Source organism: Symphalangus syndactylus, chromosome 12 (assembly GCF_028878055.3).
Source record: "Symphalangus syndactylus isolate Jambi chromosome 12, NHGRI_mSymSyn1-v2.1_pri, whole genome shotgun sequence".
Lineage (NCBI taxonomy): Eukaryota > Metazoa > Chordata > Mammalia > Primates > Hylobatidae > Symphalangus > Symphalangus syndactylus.
The window spans coordinates 21,679,321-21,699,014 of NC_072441.2; the positions used below are offsets into that span (position 1 = coordinate 21,679,321).

The following is a 19,694-nucleotide window of genomic DNA, read 5'->3' on the forward strand; positions in this document are numbered from 1 at the left end:
CCTGGGTTTGAGTCTTGGCTCTGTCTGTGTGATCTAGGGCAAGTTCCTTAACCGCTTTGTGCCTCAGTTTCCTCATCGGAAAAATGAGGATAATAATATTACCTGCCTCGTTGGGTTATTGTGAAGACTAGCTGAATTACTTCATGGAAAATGTTTTGAACAATGCCTAATACATTTTAAGGGCTCAGTAATTTAGCTCTCATCATTATTATTATTACATGAGACAGAGCTAATATTTTAAGGTTTTCAAGCTCTAAATCCTATAATGTTTCTATAACAATCATTACACATGTCTAGGAGGAAATACACACCCTGCTTAAGGTGACAAGATTTATACAAATGAAATAAATAGCACACTGCATAATCATACATGAGTCCATTCTTAACTGTGCACCTCTTTTATAGTCTGGCTGCTCAGAATTCTAGCAGGTTAATTTTTCATGACTACCCTTAAATAGAATGCTGCCTACATAACCTAGTAAGCATCCAGAGGAAGATGACCAACTTATTAGGGGCCTGGAACTTCTAATCTGGAAACCATTTAGCCTAGAAAAGAGAATTCTAGATGGGCACGGGAATGGGACGGCTTGATGGCTGTTGCTGGTTTTGACATTACACACAAAAGAGTATGTTTTCCTTTGTTGCTCTGGAGAGAAAAACTAAAGCCCTGTGTGGAAATTATAAAAGAAGTAGCTATCAGCTCAATTTTGAAAAAGCAGTTTCCTGCCTTTGAATGTTCTCTAATGGGACAATCGATTACCTCTCAAGGCAGTGTGTTCCCTGTCCCTAGAGCTTTTGCAGTAGACCCAGTTTTCTTTCAGGGCTGTTATACTCATCAAATCAGGTGAAAGTGGATAGAAAAAGCATTTACCAAACTTTAAGCTGCTAAGAAATTGTAATCATTATTATAAGCTGTATTAGGACTTACCCCTGTGGGATAGTTTGAACTATATGGCAAGAGAGATGTTTTCCATACTTAGTGAAATAAGTGTCTTTATGCACTTTAGAAATAATATTCATTTGAATAAAATCAATATACTAGGCTGGGCGCCGTGGCTCACGCCTGTAATCCCAACACTTTGGGAGGCGGAGGTCAGGAGTTCAAGACCAGCCTGGCCAACATGGCGAAACCCCATCCCTACTAAAATTACAAACATTCGCTGGGCATGATGGTGGGCACCTATAATCCAGCTACTTGGGAGGCTAAGGCAGGATAATTGCTTGAACCCGGGAAGCGGAGATTGCAGTGAGCCGAGATCATGCCATTGCACTCCAGCCTGGGTGACAGAGTGAGACTCCATCTAAAAAAAATATATATATATGTATATATATATGAATAAAATAACTTAATTAAATTAAAGTTGTTCTCCTGCTTGGAAACACTTGGTTAGCTATTAGTTTATGTTGATGTTACAGTCTGGAAATAAACACTTAAAAATTAAGCAATTCATGGTTATTATTAATTCAAAATGGCCTCCTCTAGTCAGTAAGATCACTCGTTACTGATTTTCACCAGCCATGCTGGGGCAGATTTGGACATTTTGGAGTGGGCCAGTATACAGCCCGGCTCCTGATTTATAGGTCGGTGGAGGCTAGGCTAGAGACCAGCCCTGTCCTGTCTGGGTGAAATTGCTTCTGACCATATAGAGCCACTCCTTTTACAAATACATAACATCATGGTGTCTAGAAAACCTTCCCTGCGCCTAGAGTTGTTGGGGGCCCTCTTCCACCCTCTTCTGCCTTCTTCTTCCTCGTTACTGGTCATTTAATGTTTGCCTTCTCCCACACTTAAGAGGTGAAATTAGCTTTCTGCAGAAAAACCACCTAAGTGATGGTTTATAAACATGGAAGCAGGGACTTTGCTGAAGGGTGCTAGGTATGTATGTATGTATGGGAGTGGTGGGAAATGAGTCTGGAAATTGCGGCCAGACTCTAGAAAGGAAATAAAAGTCTTAGGAGTATGGGCTTCATCCACAGAAGGTTTTGAGGTGGGGAGCAGATATTGTTAGGGAGTGTTCATACAAGAATCAGCCAGTAAAACAGGAGTTCTTGAGGCCAGAACTGGGGAAGAAGCTTGCTAGTAGGCTCTACTCTTGGTGGAAAGGGAAGTGTCAGCTGAGTTACAGAACCACATTGTCTTCCCCCCGCCACTAAAGGTGAGCCATTCACAAAAATAAACCACCGCTTCTAATGCAGCAGTTCCCAAGGCCTCTGCCCTGAGCTCACATTTTGAGTGGCAAAATACAACGGAACCGTCTGCCTAGGGAGCTCATGTGGAACTCCCATGCCTCCATGAGGCAGTGGTTGGTTGGCCCCTTTCACGACTAGGGGCAGAACATCCAGGCACTGGGGGCTGAAAGCTACTCACTGGCCCCTCCCACATTAAATAGGATTTCATATTCCATGTTGCCCTTTGGGCTTCTTGGTGTCGATACCACCCATGAGGAATCTTTGGATTACCATACCAAGCTGACTGTGTCCTCTTCTCCACTTCACTTGGTTCATGAACTCAAACTGGAATTTACCCATGGCCTGTGTTTTGATCTTGTCATGGCCTCTTCTGACAGCACTGGTTGCACAACTGAGTTTTATGTGCTATTTGCTGGAATATTTAATGGGCAATGGATTTTCATATAAAACACACATAATTTAATAAATTTTTCTATGATATAATTCTTCCTGAAAAAAAAAAAGTTAAACCCTAATCAACTGTCAGCGTAGGGGACCCTGGCTACCTATCGGCAGGGCATTAATCAATACTGGATAGGGTTCTTACTTTGACTCCCTGATACTATAGTTACCTAGTAGGACTTATCTCTTTTTCCTTTAAATGTTCATTTGAAATGTAAAAGTATTTCAGCAGAGGTATCTATGAAAGGGGCCTTTTATTCACAAGTAGTAGAAATCTGAGATTCATAGAAATAAGGAATTTTGGTGGGGAAGAAAGACTTGCCAATAAGCTTCATGACTGACAGAAAATTGAAAGTGTGGCGCTTTAAAAGCCAGGAAGGAGCATTAACATTCCCAAGTACCTTTTAAATCTTCCAGGCTGGGAAGCAACGGAAATCTAACTGGAACATACAGGGAGAGGAGATGGGGTAACAAGGGGTTGGATTGCACCCAGAGCGCGCGGTTAGTTATGGCTTAGTGTGTCATCTGCCCTGTCAGACCTTGATAAGCATCGCGGAATTCTAAAAGCCATTCAGGTTCTATGTCTGCAAAATTCCAGCCTCACTTTCCTGTAAACAGCAAATGCTTTATTTGTAGAAATCAAAGGTTTTTTTTTTTTTTTTTGAGATGGAGTCTTGCTCTGTCACCCAGGCTGGAGTGCAGTGGCACAATCTTGGCTCACTGCAAGCTCCGCCTCCCGGGTTCACGCCATAGGCTTTTTTTTCTTGAAGGCAAGTTGTTTTGTTGTTTCAAAAGCAGTCTGGGTGCGTGTGTGTGTGTGTGTGTGTGGTTGTATTTAAATCCGTGTTGGAACTCAAATAGCTTTTGTCTCTTTCTTAATCACGGTGATCCTGTTTGTTTATGGAAAGAAACTCAGGTTGGTTGGTTGGTTGGTTGGTTGATCTCATCCTTTGAAGTTGGGAGCAGTAACTTCCAGAAGCCAACGTCATGGCAAATCAGATGCTGAGAATTTGTAACACAGGTCATCAGTCCAGACTGTGCTTGAACCATCTTTAAACCAGGACAAGGCAAGAAACACCTTGAAAGCATTTGTATTAGATAATAAAATGGCTCCTTTAGTGACTCACAGTAATGGCACGGCTGTTATGGGAATTCCCTTTTTCTTGCAGAGAACATAAAATCCTACGTCTGTTATGAAATCCGTGTGTATGCACTCTCAGGGGATCAAGGAGGATGCAGCTCCATCCTGGGTAACTCTAAGCCCAAAGGTGAGTCTTGGGACCATACAAATTTTGCTTTAGCTTTAATGATTTGGATTTGGAGGGTGACAGAAGCCTCCTGTGCCCTACTTTACAGCACCACTGAGTGGCCCCCACATTAATGCCATCACAGAGGAAAAGGGGAGCATTTTAATTTCATGGAACAGCATTCCAGTTCAGGAGCAAATGGGCTGCCTCGTCCATTACAGGATATACTGGAAGGAACGGGACTCCAACTCCCAGCCTCAGCTCTGTGGTATGTGTGAGAACCAAATGCAGTGAGTGGGGCCTTCTTGTTTGGATGTCAGGAAAACAAAGGGAGTGTGCGTGCACTTCTACACACGTGTGCTAGCGCAATGCCTGGCATATAGCAAGTAATGCATAAATACCTGTAAAGTTAACTGAATGAAGAATTAGAAAAGACATCTAAACACACAAACAGGAAGTTACTGAATATGTGTTATGTGCCAAGCAAATTGCTAAAGATACAGAAATGAAGTAAATGGACTAGTTCTTAAGGTGCTTACTCATATGGAGAGACAGCATTTCAACAAACAAGTCACTTCAATACTGTATAGACTTCTTTGTTTTTTTGAGACAGTGCCTCACTCTGTTGCCCAGGCTGAGTGCAGTGGTGCAATCACAGATCACTGCAGCCTTGACCTCCCTGGGCTCAAGCAATCCTCCTGCCTCAGCCTCCCAAGTAGTGGGAACTACAGGTGCATGCCACCATGTCCAGCTAATTTTTTAATGTTTTGTAAAGACAGAGTCTCCCTGTGTTGTCCAGGCTGGTCTCCAACTCCTGGGCTCAGGTGATTTGCCTACCTCGGCCTCCCAAAGTGCTGGGATTACAGGCGTGGGCCATAGCGCCCCGCCAATCCTGTATAGGCCTTGAGGTTCACAAGAAATGCATCTGGAGAACTTTTAAATCCCCACATTTGCAATTACTATTATGGCATATTATTTTCTTCTTAAAATGGATAAAATATGATACAGTTTAAGTAACCCTTTATGGCCCAAAATTATTCTGTAAGTATAAAACTAAAGCAATTAAACTCTAGCTAGAGTGTTGTCTCAAATGATGTCATGGATCACTCACTCATTCATGTACAGCTCCAAGTCACTTGCCACACTTGATGTTCCAATCTTTGATTTATTCAGAGTTTTTGTTTTTCTTGACTTGACCTTCTGTTTATTTTGTAAGCAGCTAGCTTTCAGGAACATTTGTCATAAAGAAGGAACATTTGTATTTCTTTATGAGAGTTAGTAGGTCCAAGAACAATGCAACAAAGCCACCCTAAGATGCAGCTGCCAGAGAGCTGCCTGCAGGGGTGATTTTCACCTGGGAAGCTTTAGGAGTTTGTCTTCTCTCTTGACTTTAAGAGGTCCACAGTGTGACTTTAAAAGCTGGTTAATTTTTATTATATAAATAATACTAAAACATAAAAATAGTTCAGAAAGATATAAAAAGAAAATTCGTCTTCCCTTCACACTTAGGCTGTTAACAATCCCTTGTGTATTCTTCCAGAAAAAAACAATTGATGCATATACAAGAATAAAGTTGAGATCTTTTTCAATATTCTGATCTATACCTTGCTTTTACCTCTCAGTAATACATGCTAGAGACTTTTCTACATCCATCCATGTGAACTTATGTCATTCTTTTTTATCATCTCTGTAGTATGGCATCATAAGGGCTTACGGTCATTTGTTGAACAAATCCACCATTGATAAACAGAACATATCACTGATCAGAACTGCTTCTCCCTGGACTTGTCCCAGAGTAAGTCAGTTCTGAAATGCACCCCAAGAGGTAAGGAATCAATGGATCTCTTCTTAAGCCATCTGGAATTCCTCATGTGAAATTTGTCCCCCAAATAACTTTCATTTTGGCAGAGTTTAAATTGAGATACCTGTTTGCAACCACATGGTCTGTTGATTCTTTTTTTTTTTTTTTTAATATGGAGCCTTGCTCTGTTGCCTAGGCTGGAGTGCAATGGCACGATCTCGGCTCACTGCAACCTCTACCTCCCCAGTTCAGGTGATTCTCCTGCCTCAGCCTCCTGAGTAGCTGGGATTACAGACATGTGCCACCATGCCCTCCTGCTGATTTTTGTATTGTTAGTAGAAGAGGGGTTTCACCATGTTGGCCAGGCTGGTCTTGAACACCTAACCTCAGGTGATCTGTCTGCCTTGGCCTCCCACAGTGCTGAGATTCCAGGCATGAGCCACCCAGCCCAGCCTCTTTTTTTTTTTTTTTTTTTTTTTTTTTAGCAGTAAGCCGTCTACTTTAATAGTCAAAGTCTCTTGAGTCTGTTGATTCTTAAAGCTGCTCTTGTGGATGTTGAAGAAAATGCCTTCCTTATTTTGTCACAAATCTGATGACTCTAAAGCCTGCATAAGGGTATTTAAAAATAAGCTAAAAGGGGAGGGAGAGTGCAGATTCACAGTCCTATTTTATACTAGTTTAGGTTAAATTTCCATTTAATTCAGTAAGTATCCCTATTCCCTGCCGGGCACGGTGGCTCATGCCTGTAATCCCAGCACTTTGGGTGGCCGAGGCGGGCGGATCACGAGATCAGGAGTTTGAGACCAGCCTGACCAACATGGTGAAACCCTGTCTCTACTAAAAATACAAAAATTAGCTGGGCGTTGTGGCGGGCGCATGTAATCCCAGCTACTCGGGAGGTTGAGGCAAGAGAATCACTTGAACCCAGGAGGTGGAGGTTGCAGTGAGCCAAGATCGTGCCATTGCACTCCAGCCTAGGTAACAGAGCGAGACTCTGTCTCAAAAAAAAACAAAACAAAACAAAACAAAAACCTATTCCCTATCTTCGACAAGCTCACAGTCTATGAGGGAGATAGAAAAGTACACAAAAGGAGGCTGGGCATGGTGGCTCATGCCTGTAATCACAGCACTTTGGGAGGCTGAGGTGGGCAGATCGTTTCAGCCCAATAGGTCAAGACCAGCCTGGGCAACATGGTGAAAGCCTGTCTCTACCAAAATTACAAAAAATTAGCCAGGCATGGTGGTGTGCGCCTGCAGTCCCAGCTACTCGGGAGGCTGAGGTGTGAGGATCACTGAGCCCAAGAGGCAGAGGTTGCAGTAAGCTGAAATTGCACCACTGCACTCCAGCCTGGGCAACAGAGATGGACTCTGTCTCAAAGAGTAAAAAATAAAAAGGAGAAGTACACAAAAGGGATATAACTGTCATAATCAAGGACTGACAACTACTTATTGCATTTGGCAACCAGAAATCATTGGTGAATTCACAAGGGCACTTTCTAGAGAGTGGTAGGAGGTGGTAGGTTGAGGAGGAGAGAGAAAGGCAAAGCAGGAAGGTGTTCTGCTTTGATGGCCCCATCTTACTGGTGTTTCAGCACCATTGACCAGGCAGCAGTATTAACGGCACATGTGGAACATGGTAAGGGCAAAAAATGAAGGACCTGCCTTGGCAGAGGAGGTAAGGTGTAGAGCCAGGGAGGAACCCAGGTATCTGGATTGTAGTGAGTTATATGGGTGGTTCTGTGCACAGCCACTCCTCTGGAAGCTTGTCCATATTGCCATGTGCACCAGTAGAGCCATGGCCAGCACATTTTTCTTTTCTCTTTTTTTTTTTTTTTTTTTTTTGAGACAGAGTCTCACTCTGTCACCCAGGCTGGAGTGCAGTGGTGCGATCTCGGCTTACTGCAAGCTCTGCCTCCCGGGTTCATGCCATTCTCCTGCCTCAGCCTCCTGAGTAGCTGGGATTACAGGCGCCACCACCACGCCTGGCTGATTTTTTGTATTTTTAGTAGAGATGGGGTTTCAGCGTGTTAGCCAGGATGGTCTCGATCTCTTGACCTCGTGATCCACCCACCTTGGCTTCCCAAAGTGCTGGGATTACAGGCGTGAGCCACCGCGCCTGGCCGGCCAGCACATTTTTCTACTGGAGAACACATTATACTTTGCTACTACCTAGTAGTCTTTGCCAACAGTCTCTAAGCATCTTAAGGGAAGAAGCCATGGCATTTGCTCACCATCGTCTCCTCATACCTAGAATACAGGCAGACACATGGTAGGTGCTTCATAAAAATGAACAGCTGAATACCACTCTACCCTTTGTTAAATCCAATCGTTAAAAACTTGTTTCCAATAGCAGTGCAGCTGTTTTGTCTAGCACCACTTGACCTTCCTATCTACAGCCTTTCCAATAACTGGCAACTATCACATCTCCCTACACTGGTGCCTTTATCATTGAACCACCCTGAGTGTAAGTTTTCAGACTGCCAAAGATTGAATGGCCTCTTTTATCTCCGCCAGAGATCACAGCCCAGAGGGAGCAGGACTGGTATTTCCTGCTTGACTTCTTGACTTCTTTCTCCTATTACACAACTCAGCCTATTTTGCCAACCAAACTGCTGACACCATCATCTTCCTCACTGCCTCTTCCCATAGAGCTTCTGTTTTTGTTCTTCTAATATGTATGCGTGTGTGTGTGTGTGCGCGTGTGTGTGTGTGTGTGTGTGGATAAACTTTATTGGCCCAGCAACCCATACAAATCCCTTCCCTTCTGTTCCAATATCTCATTTCACTCCCAGAGTTAAGGATGCCCTCACACAGTTGGACAGTTGATTCCCTGACGCTTGCTGATGTTTTGCTGCAGCAGGAGGAACAGAAGGTCTCTCGAAAATTAATTTTTTAATCCCCTGCGTTAGGAATAGAGAAAGGGCTTTTTAAGCCCAATCATATAGCTTAAGTCTACGCAAGCAATCTCACCAGGCTAGAGTAGACTTGAGAATTTTCCACAAGGACTTTTCTCAACAGGATGTAAAATATAGAAATTCTGTGATATTCATGGTGAATAAATTATCTGCATGGGCCTCAACCCCTTTGGGTGGAGTAGAGGTAATATTATAGGACTTCATCTTGCTGATTACCCATAGTAAGCAGGGATGGGATAATGGAAGGGGTCTCTTTTCCCCATTAGATAGTGGACTCTTTGAGGCAGATTCTATGCTTTTGTATTGTCAGTGCCTTGTCCAGTGTAGGCACTCATATTTATGACTGTTGAAATAAATTCAGCATGCAAGACATCTCTGACTTGCCCCGGAGTTTGTGAGCCAGTATATGCTGAATATATGATGCTGAGTTCTAGTTTTCCCTGTGATCACCAGCACAGATGAAGTCATCTCAATGAGCTAGCAGGTGTGAAAGGAAAATAAAATCTCAAGACCCCAAACTCACTATGCCAGAAGAAAAGATAAGCTTGGGAGCTGAGTCATGCAAAAACTGCCTTTCTTTTGTTACCAAACAGATAGCTGTAACTTCATATGCTTGCTTTATGTCAAATATAGATTTACTGAGTTCCAGAAAAAAATGCATAATTGACCCTTTACCCCTCCTTTCACATGTAAAATGTAGATTCACTGAGTGCTAATCAAAGGCTCACAAGACCACTTTGCCTCACTGCCTATCTTCCCCACCCCCCACCCATTTTTTCCTGTCCCAGTTTCCCCTCTCTTTCCTTTTTAAATATTGAGGTCCTCAGCATAGGTCACAGATCCTATTGTAATTTGTGTTTCTTTTTCAACCTCAACCTCAAAGTTGGCAAAATGAACCTCAAAACCAACTGAAACTCGGCGGGGTGTGGTGGTTCATGCCTGTAGTCCCAGCACTTTGGGAGGCTGAGGCAGGCGGATCACCTGAGGTCGGGATTTCAAGACCAGCCCGACCAACGTGGTGAAACTCCATCTCTACAAAAATACAAAAATCAACCAGGCATGATGGCAGATGCCTGTAATCCCAACTACTCGGGAGGCCACGGTGGGAGAATTGCTTGAACTCAGGTTGCAGTGAGCCGAGATTGTGCCATTGCACTCTAGCCTGGGTGACAGAGCGAGACTCCATCTTAAAAAAAAAAAAACAAAAAACACCTATTGAAATTTGTCTATTTTGTTTTTAGTTGACACAGGCTACTTCTGCTAGAGTGCTGGCCTTGACTCTGCCATCCTCCCCAGCTTCTGAAAGGTCATTCCAAAATCCAAACCCAGCAGGCCACTGGAGATTGTCTATTCATTACAGGCTGCCTACACTCATGTTTCTTAGATTAAAAAAACAGCATCAGTGTATTACTCAAAACACAAAATCTTCCCTACAGAGAAAACTGCAGGGGTGTTGAGAACATAAGGAACTGGTAATCTAAGTTTACAGCTGCCAAATAAATCTGGGTATCGGTGCTCTAGTGTTTAATGATTTTATGTCAGACTGAAGATCCTCATTAAGCTCAGGGCCTAGAACCTACAAATGGAAAAGTGCAAAATCAAAGTTTAAAAATGTTAAGTGAGGCCAGGTGCTGTGGCTCATGCCTGTAATCCCAGCACTTTGGGAGGCCAAGGCGGGCGGATCACGAGGTCAGGAGTTCGAGACCAGCCTGGCCAACATGGTGAAACCCCATCTCTACTAAAAATACAAAACTTAGCCGAGTATGGTGGCACGTGCCTATAATCCCAGTTACTCAGGAGGCTGAGGCTGAAGAATTGCTTGAACTCGGGAGGCAGAGGTTGCAGTGAGCCAAGATCGTATCACTGCACTCCAGCCTGGGTGACAGAGCAAGACTCCGTGTCAAAAAAAAAAAAAAAGTTAATGTCTGTTTCATTAATTGTTAAACTTACATAGGCTGGGTGTGGGGGCTCACGCCTATAATCCCAGCACTTTGGGAGGCTGAGGTGGGCAGATCACTTGAGGCCAGGATTTCAAGATCAGCCTGGCCAACATGGTGAAACCCCATCTCTACTAAAAATACAAAATTAGCCAGGCGTGGTGGCACACACCTGTAGTCCCAGCTACTTGGGAGGCTGAGGCAGAAGAATTGCTTGAACTTAGGAGGCAGAGGTTACAGTGAGCCAAGATCGTGCCACTGCACTCTAGCCTGGGCAACAGAGCAAAACTCCATCTCAAAAAAAAAAAAAAAAATACAAAATACAAAATTTCATAACAGGCCGGACGCAGTGACTCACACTTGTAATCCAGCATTTTGGGAGGCTGAGGCAGGCAGATTACTTGAGGCCAGGAGTTCAAGACCAGCCTGGCCAACATGGTGAAACCCCATCACTGATAAAAATACAAAAATTAGCTGGGCATGGTGGCACATAACTGTAGTCCCAGCTACTTGGGAAGCTGAGGCAGGAGAATTGCTTGAACCCAGGAGGCGGAGGTTGCAGTGAGCCAGGATCGCATCACTGCTCTCCAGCCTGGGCGACAGACAAAGACCCTGTCTCAAAAAAAAAAAAAAAGTTTCATAGCCTTGAAAACAATTTGTAAATTTAACATTTCTCCTCCAGAACTCCCAAATAAGCCTGATAAATACTAGAAATATTATCATCATTGGAAATAAAGGGAGTTAACTATAGCTAAATATTTTCAAAAGCAAAATAACAAAAATTTATTCAAAAGATTTTACCACAAAATACAAAAAAAAAGAAAATTAGAAAATAAAGTAAAAATAACAGATTTTACTACAAAAAAATAATTTGTTTGATATGCTGTGGAGTGAGATGTCCATAAATGACAATGTCTAGGGCCTATTAAGGTATTAAGTACTGAGGAATTTGGACTATTTTAAAATGGCAAAATGCTTTTTCCTTCCAAATTAAATGAAGCATTAAACAGTAAAAATGAGTAGAAGCCTACATTAAAAGCCATATCCTTTAAATACGTGCCTTTCTTCCTTTATCTTCCTTTCAGAAATTCCCTATAGAGTCTCCCAAAATTCACATCCAATAAACAGCCTGCAGCCCCGAGTGACATATGTCCTGTGGATGACAGCTCTGACAGCTGCTGGCGAAAGTTCCCACGGAAATGAGAGGGAATTTTGTCTGCAAGGTAAGAGGCAATGTTAAGGATGATGAGCCTACCCTGGATTCTTGCACAGGCATGCACTCCTATTACATTTGGTAGAGAGATAATCAGATTTTCTTTAATTCACTAATAACTTTCTTGCTGTCACTTTACACTTGCTGTTTCTCCTAAATAGAATGCTTTACCACTCTACTATCTTCTTGGAGACAGTGTCTACTCACGTTTCAAAATTCATCAGAAATCCTTCCTCCTTCAGGAAGCCTTCCCAAATGCTCCTTACATAATGCACTTACATTTAACTCCTACTCAAAACTCTGAATCCTGTAGGCAAGGACTGATACCTGTTTACCTCTGTCTTCGAGGCCTAGCATGGTGGCCAGCACACAGTACTTGCTTATTAAGTATCTGTTCCACAAATGGTGAGAATCACATCAACAATAACAACAGCAGCTATTGCATATGCAACAGTCATTCTGTTATGCGCTTTGTGTACTACATTAATTTGCTGGGGCTGCTGTAACGAAGCACCACAAACTGAGTGGCCTAATCAAGAGAAATCTATTGTCTCACAGTTCTAGAGGCTAGAAGTCCAAGATCAAGGTGTCAGCAGGGTTGGTTCTTTCGGAGGGCTATGAGAGAGAATCTATTCCAGACCTCTCTCCTCTTTTCCAGTAATTTGCAGGTAGTCATTGATATTACTTGGCTTGTAGGTCTCTGCTTTCATCTGGCATTCTCCATGTGTCTCCTTCTTATAAGGACACCAGTCGTATTGGATTAGGGGCCCACTCTACTCCAGTATGACTTCATCTTAATTATATATGCAATGATCCTAATTTCAAATGAGGTCACATTCTGAGGCTGGGGGTTTAGGACTTCAACATACAAATTTGAGGATCACCCAGTTCAACCTATAACATATACTTTTGCTAATATTTCCTTAACAAAATTACATGGTTATACCTACCCCATCCTACCAGACACTCAATATGAAATGAATTTAAAAATGAAGGATTATCATGCCTTTTTAAAGTGAGGGGACTAAGGTGGTACAGAAAGATTACCCAAGGTCATGGAAGTGGTAAGTGGCAGAACTACAAATCAAACTCAGATTTGAGGTGCTTAAGTTAAATTTGAGTCTGATGAATAAGTGACCCAGCTAGCATGGGCTTCCCTCTGCCAACTAAGTCACGCTGTTCTCTCTAGCAATGCTCATTTGCATCTGCTCTAAGCATAAAACAAGCTGTTCTTGCTTTGTGACATGAAGCATCAAGTTGATCATTCAAGAGACTTTGTTGTTCTATGCCAGGAAACTCTCCACTGGGAAATTGACAAGACTTCTTCTCATCTCCCCAGCACTCCCATGAAAGTTAACTTGCGGCCGGGCACGGTAGCTCCTCTCTGTAATCCCAGCACTTTGGGAGGCCGAGGCGGGCGGATCACGAGGTCAGGAGATCGAGACCATCCTGGCTAACATGGTGAAACCTCGTCTCTACTAAAAAAATACAAAAAAATTAGCCGGGCATGGTGGCGGGTGCCTGTAGTCCCGGCTACTCGGGAGGCTGAGGCGGGAGAATGGCGTGAACCCGGGAGGTGGAGCTTGCAGTGAGCCGAGATCGCGCCACTGCGCTCCAGCCTGGGCGACAGAGTGAGACTATGTTTCAAAAAAAGAAAAGAAAGTTAACTTGCTCGATTAATGTGGATTAAGGACCCAGACAAAAATTAGCCAGGAGTGGTGGCCCATGCCTGTAATCCCAGCTACTCAGGAGGCTGAGGCAAGAGAATCGCTTGAACCCAGGAGGCAGAGGCTGCAGGGAGCTGAGATCGCACCACTGCACTCCAGCCTGGGTGACAGAGCGAGACTCTGTCTCAAAAATGAAAAAAATTAAAAACAAAAAAGGACTCAGCATCTTGCTGCTGGTTTTACTCCAAACTTGTTCCATCTGCCCAGAAAGGAAAGCAGATGCTGAAGAAACGTGAGATTTGGCCAATTGCCGTGGCTCCCACCTATAATCTTAGCATTTTGGGAGGCCAAGGTGGGAGGATTGATTGAACACAGGAGTTCCACACCAGCCTGGGCAACATAGCAAGACCCCATCTCAATTTAAAAACAAAGGAAGGCCAGATCCTCCTGATTGTATGGGGTAGAAAAAAGGTTACCTCCATTAACTTCCCTGTTCAGCCCTGTTGACACTTCTCATGAGCCCTAACAGGTCTCTGGCCTCTGGCTCCTCCTGCTCACTCCCCCACCCAGCCTGTTTTTCATTCAATCAGAAGAGGAGTCTTTCTGCAAGACTCCAGATGCTGGCATTACTTCTCTTGTTGTAACTCATCAGTGGTTCCCCAAGGGCCTTCAAGCTGGAAATGCCAGGTCCACATGGTCCTGTTTACCCATCTAGTTTGATCCTTTGCCACACACTTCAGCATTCATTATGGAGCAAGACCAGACTTCCTGCAGTTGCCTGAAAGTAATGGCTGTTCCCTCCTTCCATGCCTTTGCATAGTTTTTTTTGTTTTTTTTTTCTGGTCTGGTCTTCCTTTGTTAGCTTATCCATTTAGCTGGCTCCTATTCATCCTCCAACTCTACATTTTTTTTTTTTTTTTTTTTGAGACAGGGTCTCACTCTATTGTCCAGGCTGGAGTATAGTGGCATGATCATAGCTCACTGCAGCCTCAAAATCCTGGGCCCAAGTGATTCTCATGCCTCAGCCTCACAAGTAGTTAAGACTATAGGCTCCTGCCACCATGCCCAGCTAATCAACTCTAAACTTTTGACATTGTGCCTTTTGCAAAACCTTCCTCTGCTACTTGTGAGCCAGTTTTCCATGCTGTTCTCTGCTACACTGCTGTGGACATTGCATACACCCCTGTTTTCATACGTATCCCATGTGAATTAGTCCATTCTCACGCTGCTAATAAGGACATACCCGAGACTGGATAATTTATAGAGGAAAGAGGTTTAATTGATTCACAGTTCCACAGGGCTGGGGAAGCCTAAGGAAACTTATAATCATGGCAGAAGGGAAAGCAAACACGTCCTTCACAAGGTGCCAGGAGACAGAAGAATGACAGCCAAGTGGGGGAAAGACCCCTTAGAAAACCATCAGATTATTGTGAGAACTCACTTACTATCACAAGAACAGCATGGAGATAACTGCCCCCGTGATTGAATTACCTCCCAGCAAGTCCCTCCCACCACATGTGGGGATCATGGGAACTATAATTCAAGAATAAGATTTGGGTGGGGACACAGCCAAACCATATCATCCCACCCTGACCCCTCCCAAACCTCATGTCCTCACATTTCAAAACACAATCACGCATTTTGAACAGTCCCCTGAAGTCTTAGGTCATTCCAGTAATAGCCCAAAAGTCCAAGTCCAAAGTCTCATCCGAGACAAAGCAAGTCTCTTCCACCTATGAGCCTATAAAATCAAAAGCAAGCTAGTTACTTCCTAGATATAAAGGGGGTACAGTCATTGGGAAAATACACCCCTTCCAAATGGGAGAAATTGGCCAAAACAAAGGGGCTGTAGGCCCCATGCAAGTCCAAAATCCAACAGGGCAATCATTAAATCTTAAAGCTCCAAAATGATCTCCTGCTTAGACCCACTTATGCCTAGTGTTCCATTATTGGAACGCTAAGCATGTGGGAGTTGTTTATATCCTACTGTTTAAGGTCATTGCCAAGGTCAGATTTTTTACTCAGACAAAAATTCAAAAAATTTCAACCTCAAGCATAAATAGGTTAACTCCATGTCTCACATTAGGTCATGCTGATGCAAGAGGTGGGCTCCCACAGCCTTGGGCAGCTCCACCCCTGTGGCTTTGCAGGGTACAGCCCCCTCCCAACTGCCTTCATAGCTGGCATTGAGTGTCTGCAGCTTTTCCAGGTGCATGGTGCAAGCTGTCAGTGGATCTACCATTCTAGGGTCTGGAGGACAGTGGCCCTCTTTTCACAGCTCCACTAGGCAGTGCCCAGTGGGGACCCTGTGTACGGGCTTGCACCCCACATTTCTCTTCCACACTGCCCTAGCAGAGGTTCTCCATGAGGGCTCTGCCCCTGCAGCAAACTTCTGCCTGGGCATCCAGGCACTTCCATACATCCTGTGAAATCTAGGCAAAGTTCTCCAAACCTGAACTGTTGACCTCTGCACACCCACAGGCCCAACACCACATGGAAGCTGCCAAGGCCTGGGGCTTGCACCCTATGAAGCAATGGCCTGAGCTGTATGTTGGTCCCTTTTAGCCAAGCTGGAGTGGCTGGGATGCAGAACACCAAGTCCCAAGGCTGCACACAGAAGTGGGGGCCCTGGACCCAGCCCTGAAAACCATTTTTCCCTCCTAGGCCTCCAGGCCTGTGATGGGAGGGGCTGTCATGGGAGGGGCTGTCATGAAGGTTCCTAACATGCTTAGGAGATATTTTCCCCATTGTCTTGGTAATTAACATTTGGCTCCTCATTACCTATGCAAATTTCTGCAGCCAGCTTGACTTTCTCCTCAGAAAATAGGGTTTTCTTTTCTATTGCATCATCAGGCTGCAAATTTTCCAAACTTTTATGTTCTGCTTCCTCTTGAATGTTTTGCTGCTTAGAAATTTCTTCTGCCAGATATCCTAAATCATCTCTCTCAAGTTCAAAGTTCCAAAGATCTCTGGGGCAGGTACAAAATGCCACCAGTCTGTTTGCATAGCAAGAGTAACCTTTACTCCAGATCCCAACAAGTTCCTCGTCTCCATCTGAGACCACTTCATTCTCAACTTCATTGTCCACATCACTACCAGCATTTTGGTCAAAGCTATTCAACAAGTCTCTAGGAAGTTCTTAACTTTCCCACATCTTCCTGTCTCCTGAGCCCTCCAAGTTGCTAGGAAATTCCAAACTTTCCCACATTTTCCTGTCTTTTTCTGAGCCCTCCAAACTGTTCCAACCTCTGCCTTCATCCGTTTCCAAAGTTGCTTCCACATTCTCAGGTATCTTTACAGCAGCACCCCACTCTATATGGTACCAATTTACTTACTATATTAGTCTGTTCTCATGCTGCTATAAGGACATACCCGAGACTGGGTAATTTATAAAGAGGTTTAATTGACTCATAATTCAGCATGGCTAGGGAGGCCTCAGGAAACTTACAATCATGGCTGAAGGGAAAGCAAACACATCCTTCTTCAAAAGGCAGCAGGAGAGAGAAGAATGAGAGCAAAGCAGGGGTAAAGCCCCTTAGGAAACCATCAGATTCTTGTGAGAACTCCCTCATAGCAAGAGAAGAGTAGCATGGGGTAACTGCCCCCATGATTCTATCACCTCCCAGTGGGTCCCTCCCACCACATGTGGGGATTATGGGAATTACAATTCGAGATGAGATTTGGGTGGGCACACAGCCAAACGATATCACCATGGCATCATGGCTTATTGTTTACATGTTCACACATCTGTATCCTATACTATATTCATGACTACTTTTTGTATTTTTGGTAGAGACGGGGTTTCACCATGTTGGCCAGGCTGGTCTCAAACTCCTGACCTCATGATCTACCCGCCTCAGCCTCCCAAAGTGCTGGGATTACGGGCGTGAGCCACCGCGCCCGGCCTAAACCACAATATTAATGGTGTTTATATCTGGGGATATAATTGTAGGTGATTTTAGTTTTTCTCATTTAATTATATTTTTAGAATTTCCTTAGTAAACATGTATTATTTTTCAAAGAAAAGATTTTTAATGAGTTGGTTATTCAATACAAAGTTTTCTTCACCATATTGGCCAGGCTGGTCTTGAACTCTTGACCTCATGATCCGCCTGCCTCGGCCTCCCAAAGTGCTGGGATTACAGGCGTGAGCCACCGTGCCCGGCCTGGACTTCAGTTTCTTGATCTATAAAATGTGAATGGTGACATATACCTTGCTGGTTGTTATGAAGATCAGAGACGGTGTATCTAAAGCACATGGCAGCATGTCTGAATATAGGAGGTCCTCAAGAAATAGTAGGTATTAATTTTAGCAAAGTATGGCATAAGCCTTTAGCTAGGGTGATTGTGAAATTTTTGAAATACCTGAAATTGTGCCTGTTCTTTCCTATGAAAAGAACTATAGCATTTTACTACTTATTGGAATTGTCCATTAATTCATCCAGCACTTGCTGAGTAGTAACCATGTAACAGTCTCTGTTAGGTGCTGGGATACAAACATAAATAGGACATGGCTCTGCTGTCTAAAGAAGTCATGAATAGTACAATTTTTGTACTAAAAATACAAAAATTAGCCGGGCATGGTGGCACGTGCCTGTAATCCCAGCTACTCAGGAGGCTGAGGCAGGAGAATCGCTTGAACCTGGGAGGCGGAGATTGCAGTGAGCCGAGATTGCGCCATTGCACTCCAGCCTGGGAGTCACAGTGACACTCCATCTCAAAAAAAAAAAAAGAAAGAAACTGAAGTCCACAGATTACACGTCTGCAAGCGGCACAGCCAGGACTAAGTCGACGCTCCCAATTCACAAGTGTACTTTGCATTCCGTGCCTCCTTTCTTTCTGACCCTGTGAGTGGGAGGAGCCCTGTAGGGCCAGAGCTCCTCTTAGAACCATAGAATTGGTCCCCTTAGGGTCCCATTTCCCGCACTGCATAAACAAAAGTGAATGTACCTTGTTCTTGAGCACAGCTGCCCAGGAGCTGTGGGTAAGGCCCAGAGGGCCCATACACCAATTAGGGTTTTGAAATGTTCATTGATGACAACTCAGTCACAGGACTCCCTAACTTTTCAGGTAAAGCCAACTGGACGGCGTTTGTGGCACCAAGCATTTGCATTGCTATCATCGTGGTGGGCGTTTTCTCAACGCATTACTTCCAGCAAAAGTGAGTCGGTTACACCTACCAAGTGGGTAAATGAGGCTTTTAAAAAATGATAATAGCTGTTGCTGCCATGGGTTAGGGAAATGGACACTCTCACACATTCCTGGTGAGAGACTAAACTTATTTAACCACTTTGGGTAACAGTATGTGTCAAATCCTTAAAAATATATCTTTTGATCTAATAATCTCTAACTAGAAATGTATTATATATATTTTCTTTTTCAAAAATTTTTTTTTGACACAGAGTTTCGCTCTTGTCACCCAGGCTGAAGTGCAATGGTGTGATTTCAGCTCACTGCAACCTCCACCTCCTGGGTTCAAGCGATTGTCCTGCCTCAGCCTCCCAAGTAGCTGGGATTACAGGTGCCAACCACCACGCCCAGCTAATTTTTTTATTAGAGACGGGGTTTCATGATGTTGGCCAGGCTGGTCCCGAACTCCTGACCTCACGTGATCCACCTGCCTCAGCTTCCCAAAGTGCTGGGATTACAGGCATGAGCCCCTGCGCCCAGCCTATTCTATTATAGATGTCTGCAGATATTTAGTGGAAAATATGTTCACTGAAATAATTTTCAGAAAAGAAAAATATTTTAGACAACCTAAATGCCCAATGATAAGCGATTGGTTAACTAAATCCTGATATATCTTGTACTATAACATATTATGTGTCCATGAAAGATGATGTTGAAATTAAATAGTATGGCAGGCCGGGCACAGTGGCTCATACCTGTAATCCCAGCACTTTGGGAGGCTGAGGTGAGCAGATCACGAGGTCAGGAGATGGAGACCATCCTGACCAACATGTTGAAACCCCATCTCTACTAAAAATACAAAAATTAGCTGGGTGTGGTGGCACAAGCCTGTAGTCCCAGCTGAGACTCAGGAGGCTAAGGCAGGAGAATTGCTTGAACCTGGGAGGCGGAGATTGCAGTGAGCCGAGATCGCACCACTGCACTCCACCCTGGCAACACAGCAAGACTGTCTCAAAAAAAAAAAAGAAATCAAATGGTATGAACAACATTTACCATGTTCCATTTAAAAGGCAGCCTGCCAAACAATATGTACTTTCATTTCTTAAAAACAGTGCATACACACAGATGCAAATGTAAGATATATCAGTTCGCA

At 43.8% G+C, this 19,694-nt stretch overlaps 1 protein-coding gene across 50 annotated transcripts in view; it reads left to right on the forward strand.

The window, feature by feature from the left end:
• The window catches only part of IL12RB2 (interleukin 12 receptor subunit beta 2), a 94,786-nt gene that overhangs the window by 58,362 nt on the left and 16,730 nt on the right, over window positions 1–19,694 (forward strand). For 48 of the 50 annotated variants that reach the window (XR_010117453.1, XM_063625226.1, XM_063625228.1 and 45 more), the window contains 4 exons: window positions 3,801–3,899; window positions 3,988–4,146; window positions 11,617–11,754; window positions 18,482–18,572. Coding sequence is in view for 49 of the 50 variants with exons in the window: in XM_063625226.1 (XP_063481296.1) it covers window positions 3,801–3,899; window positions 3,988–4,146; window positions 11,617–11,754; window positions 18,482–18,572 (487 nt within the window). In the remaining variant the exon portion in view is untranslated. The remainder of the gene's footprint in view (window positions 1–3,800; window positions 3,900–3,987; window positions 4,147–11,616; window positions 11,755–18,481; window positions 18,573–19,694) is intronic. The other 2 variants (XM_063625245.1, XM_063625246.1) reach the window with 1 other exon arrangement.